The sequence below is a fragment of the Mangifera indica genome, chromosome 9 (genome assembly GCF_011075055.1).
Source record: "Mangifera indica cultivar Alphonso chromosome 9, CATAS_Mindica_2.1, whole genome shotgun sequence".
Lineage (NCBI taxonomy): Eukaryota > Viridiplantae > Streptophyta > Magnoliopsida > Sapindales > Anacardiaceae > Mangifera > Mangifera indica.
The window spans coordinates 1,340,349-1,346,115 of NC_058145.1; the positions used below are offsets into that span (position 1 = coordinate 1,340,349).

The 5,767-nt window shown below is 32.6% G+C and overlaps 1 protein-coding gene across 1 annotated transcript; it reads right to left on the minus strand.

Moving 5' to 3' along the window:
- Positions 1 to 340: 340 nt before the first annotated feature.
- LOC123224683 (scarecrow-like protein 8) lies at positions 341 to 2,652 on the minus strand. Its single transcript, XM_044648361.1, has one exon. It carries the CDS (start codon positions 2,526 to 2,528, stop codon positions 645 to 647), a length of 1,884 nt encoding a protein of 627 aa, XP_044504296.1. The 5' UTR covers positions 2,529 to 2,652; the 3' UTR covers positions 341 to 644.
- Positions 2,653 to 5,767: the final 3,115 nt, after the last annotated feature.

The window sequence follows — 5,767 nt, forward strand, 5'->3', positions numbered from 1 at the left end:
TATTTTATTTAATATTTTAAAAACCGATTACGGAATAATTTTGAACAACTCTTCTCTATGAGGGTGGAGTAGACTCGATTAGTTGTTCTGGGGTAGACAATACATTAATTACCCACAGCCACAAGTTTTGAATTGATTAGAGATATAAAGGCAAATGCCACTTTAAGGCACTCATATTATATGATTTCCTAATTTCTTGTTCCCTCATCAGAGTGTTTGGTGACCAAATTAACCTTACCCACCTCCTGATTACTTGTATTCCCTAAACCTTTGAAAAACTCTATATTTATCATAAACTATAAAAAAATAAAAAATTAGAAAAAAAAAACAAATAAATTAAAAATAAATTAAAGTTTTATTCTAATATTAGTTAATAATAATCATCCTAATCATACCAAACATTTAATAATACACATATTACAATTCGCACGTGCAATCACACACACGCGACAATACTCAAAAATGCAACAGCCAGAAGAATTTTCCTCAAATCCAAACACGCCTTTTATTATATCCTTTGGTGCGCCTTTTCCGTTTTTTTTCCCCTTTCATTTTCTCGTGAAAACGTTAAAAATATAACAATTAATAATATTAAATTAGAAATTAATTTTAAAAAAAGAAAGAAAGAGAGAGAGTGAGTGCAGTTAACGCCAAGCAGATGCGACGGTGAGGTTTCGACTCATCCAACCGAAACGGACGCCTCCGTTTTCTTCCTTAACGGTGAACCCTGGGTTCACTCGGTGGGAACTGAGCCAAGAGCGCATTGACTCGGCGATGTTTGAACTCATTGGCTTCAACTCGAACCCAGCCATGGTCATACGGGCCCGCCACTTGCCAAACACCTCGCATCTCTCAACACGGTCCCTCCCTTCACAAGCAACCGAGTTAATGAGTTTACGGCCGAGTCCTTCCTCCACCTTCAATCGATCCAAGCTGTCTCTCGGTACAGTGGAGTCAATTGAGTCAAACAAAGCTCCGTAATATGCACAGGCCTCGTTAACACGGGCCAAGAACGGCGCCGTATTGGAGTTCATATCTTGTTCCACTAAAGTAACCACGCGCGGTGACAATCCCTTCACTTGACGGAGAAGCTCGTCACGAGGATTCTCCATAGACACGCTCTCGTCAAGTATTCTAAACAGTTTGAATGCGAAATTAACAGCTACAGGTTCGTCTGGCTCACATCCGAGTGAGTCACGAGTCAGATCGCCGAGTTTCAAAGTCTTGACATTGAAATTTAACCCAACGCCAACTTTTTCAGCGTATTGCTTCAGCTTGTTACCGACGACATTCAAACTCTCTTCACAGCCATTCTCGACCACAGCCGTGATCTTCACAATGCAAGGGTTACCAATTTGAGAACGCGTGGAGAGCGCGTGCAGTAGGTTTTGATATCGTGCTCCTTGGCCGATATCGAAATCGATGACGTGAAATTTGTTGCTTGTTGGTTGGTCGAGAGTGGCTTCGATAATGGCAAGATTTGCAGCCATAAACCCAAGTTTGAAACAGGGAGAATGATCGTAAAGTAACTGAGTCGCCTTAACGTGTTCCATACAAAAAAGCTCCCTTACAGGCGGTGGATTCTCCACAGGGTTAACTCGCGATTTCAATGCTGAACACATGTATTCCATCAGTCTCTGCTCCGAATTGCCTTTCGAATTGGAAACCTGACTCAACCGAGTTAAGATTTCCACAGCGACGTCGTTTTTGCCTTCTGAAATGGCCAGGGCAGCTTCCGTTACCGTTTGTTTTGAACAATTTGAAACCGGAGAAGCCAGCGATGAAGACGACGTGGACGATGAAGTTGGAGAGGCAGAAGATTTCGAAGAAATCGGAGATATGGATTTCGGACTAATGAGATTCTGTATAGTCTCGGACCACTCACTGTTAGTATTGGTTATCACTGAAGCCGCATCACCTTCTTCGTAATCGTTATCATCTAACAGCTGCTTCTCAAGCTGCTGTAGACAATTCAGCATCTTCTTCTCCGAATCTTGCGCTTGAACTCGGTTTTGCACCGTATTGTGATTATTATTAATACTATTCACGTAAGGCAAATTCGAGGTAAGTTGTTGTACTTTTGACCCAGAAGAAACAAGCCCAACTGCCAGTTGTTGCTGCTGTTGTTGATGTGGCCTTAATTGCTGTTGAAGAAGCGGCAGGCTGCAACGATGGAAATCTGAAGACACAAAATTATTAAGCGAAAAGTCTACCGGCGATAACGGAGAAATCGGAGAAAGATTCTGGAACGGTCTCGGCTTCACTAAGCGCTGAAACATGGTGTTAAGAGTTGAATTGTTGAGGGTATTTTGTTGTAATTGTTGCTGGGTTTGAAAGTCTGTGAAGGTTCGTTTTCCGATGAGGTTTTGAGCCGTTGTGTTGGCGATCTGCGTAGCTGAGTCCATGAAAATCCCAGGCAATTGTGATCGATACGACGGCTGTGAGGCATTCCCGTTGATGGATCTACCGGCAAGACCAGCACCACCACCGTACAAGTCCGGCCCACCACCTGGAAACTCAGACGACATTTTCTCCTCTTCCTCCGGTTCAGAAGAAACGCATGAGAGAGAGAGAAAAAATCATTCTTTTGAATAAAACGGAAGGGAGTTTTAAGAGAGAGAAGTTGGGGAGTATACAATTTGCTGTTTTGGTTTTGGGGTACTTTGTGTGATGCATGGTTCTGTGAGTTTTATTTGGTTTCTTTTTGCGTGTGTATGTGTGCCGGTTTATTCGCACCGTTCGATCTTTGCTTTTAGATTTTTCCAAAGCTAGGAACGGTGATTAGAGGTGCGATGTATAGCTGTCTTTGCTGTACTCATTTACAGCTTATCTTTATCTCAGGCTAAATTACGTCAACGCTTCTTTCAGCTGCGTGGAGCCACCAACTTTTCTGAGAATGGAAGAAGAAAGTTATCGGATTAATGTAAACAGTAATATCTTCTGTCAAAATTAATGAAAATAATAATTTTTTTAACAATAAAATCGAAAAATTAATGAGAATGTGCTATACTGGGATCAAATTAATCATAATGAGTAAAATAAATATTGAATTTAAAAAAATTTATATTTATATTTTTTATATGTACATTTTTTTTAATTACTGAATTTACCCTTTGTGAGTACTTGATATAGTAAACAGTAAATATCTTATGAATTTACCTCAGGGGTATATATTTATTCTTTTGTTAGTATAATTTGATATTTATGATATATTTGATTTAGATAATGTTTTATTATTAAATATGAAATATTATTATAATGATAAATTAATTTAACGATTATTGAATATAAATTATTAATATATTTGATAAAAATAAATAAAAATAAATAATTATTGTGTTTAGTTAAAAATAATAAAACAATAGTAAAATATAATTTTACTTAAATATTCTTTAGTATGACTATTTTAAACAGTAAAACTATACACATAACTTTTATACACAAATAATGATATGTTATTAAATAATTGAATATTAATTTATTTTTAATTTTTATCTATCAAATCATATAACGACACATCATTATTTGTGTACAAAGTTGTACACATAACTATTATATTTTAAAATATATTTTATAGTACTCGTTATATTAATTAAGAGCAAGTGTGTTTTACTCTTAAAAAATTAATAAGTAAAAATAAAATTAAAATTACTTTGGTAATTTTTAAATATTTAAAGTAGAGATAGTAATCAGATTGTTGTTTATATTACATGTCATATTACCATTGGTAATAAAAGACTACCGTAATATTATATTACTGATAAATCAAACAAAATAATATAAGTAATAAAATATAGACTACTAATATAATATTTCTTTACCGCAAACCAAACGGCCTCTCATCGATACAATAAAATGTTATACAATGCTCTTTTACCTTGCATGATATCTCTCTTAGATAATTATTTGAACGACTTTGACTAGTGGCAAGATCAACAATGACCTCTACTTCGTAGTGAATCTATTCGGAATCTAACAGATATAGATAGACTTTTTATCTTGAGATAGTAAAATAACCTCTATTCTAATTCAATTTAGTTTTATAAATTAATTTCCTAAATAAATCAAGTCTCCTAACGAATTTCATGGACAAATCAAGTCTCTTAACTTGAGCTCGATTCAGGTTCACTCAAAGTGAGTTCGAATCGGACTAACTTTGAGACACTCCTTTATTTTTTATTTTGCTTTCTTGATTCTGATAAAAATTGTTTTGTTATCAATGAATGATTATTTTGAGAATGACTTTGTGCTCTTTTTCCTCTCAAATGGCTTGAAAATTAAGCCAAATAATGAGCAATATTCCCTTAATCAAATAATACTTGCTGACTAATATTATGTGTATCCATTATGAATATATAAATAAGTATATATTTATATGTGTCATCAAATAATTGGGTATTATTTTGTTTATCTAATCAAATGATAACACAATATCAAATATATATATATATATATATATATATATATATATATATATATATATATATATATATATATATATATATATTTATTTATTTATTTATATTTATATACTCAAATTAGATATACATAGTATTATCAGTTCAATCACCCCACATGACAATCCTCAGTATTAAAAGTCTTTTAAATCAAGCTTTTTTTTTTTTTTTGACCCATAAATTCAAACCCGTTACAAAAATATACCATCACACAAGAATAAGAAGTAAAAATCAAAGATTTGAATATCCCCTTCAAATATTTCAAATCTTTTTTGAATGAGATATTAAATTATAATATTCTGGCGCATGACTTTAAAAACTTGACCAATCAAGTTGGTTAGGAGTCAATCCGACCGTGTTTCATCCCGATTCAAAGTATTATACTGATATGAATATAAAATTTAGTAATTTTTTGAAATAACTAAGACTCATAATTTGAAAGGTGTTACATGTGTTAAAAACTTGAACCTAAATTGATCATGATTTAACTTAAACCGATTTGATCATTAGTCAACCAATATGATCATCAATTAACTCAAATTGATTTCTATTATTAGGTATGAAACCAAGTTACGAAGGATATAACTACCATAACCAATGTGAAATTATATAAACAAGAGTATGTACTCAAATTTTGACATTGGATGGTAGGTTGCGTGTTGGCAAAACCATAAGAGAAAATTGGTTAGCCAAACTACCTTTTTTTTTCTTCTTTAATTTCTTTCTAGAAGTACTTCTCTAACCAACACGTTCCAATATAAATTATTGCCAATTACCATTTTTATTTTTAACAAATTTATGAGTCAAAACTTTAAAAGAACGTTTGAGTAATAAAAAAAAAAAAAATTATATAAAAAAAAGTATGAGTTTAAGTATTATTGATATATCAAGATTAAATTATTGATTTATCTGATTCAATGGTTATGAGATCAGTCATTAAATCTTGAATTTATCTTATTCAGTATGAGTAATTCAATCTAAAAACTGACTATCTAACTTTGATGGAGTTCCTTATTAACCAAAAAAAATTTATGAGTCACCCAAAATCATGCCGTTTAAACCATAAATCAAAATTTAAGATAATTTTCCTAAAATATTTCCTATCTAATTCAGAGTAATGTTTTCTTATTTATCTAACAGTTTGAATGGATCGGTGTAACATCGTCATTTGGTTAAGTTATAAATCATTTTGATTTAATAGTTTATTCGAGTTTAAACATCATTAAAGACTAATTGATAATCAAATTATGGGTTAATCCGATTTAAAGATTAATACGAGTTTAAATTGTAACCCGAATTGAATTAATTAT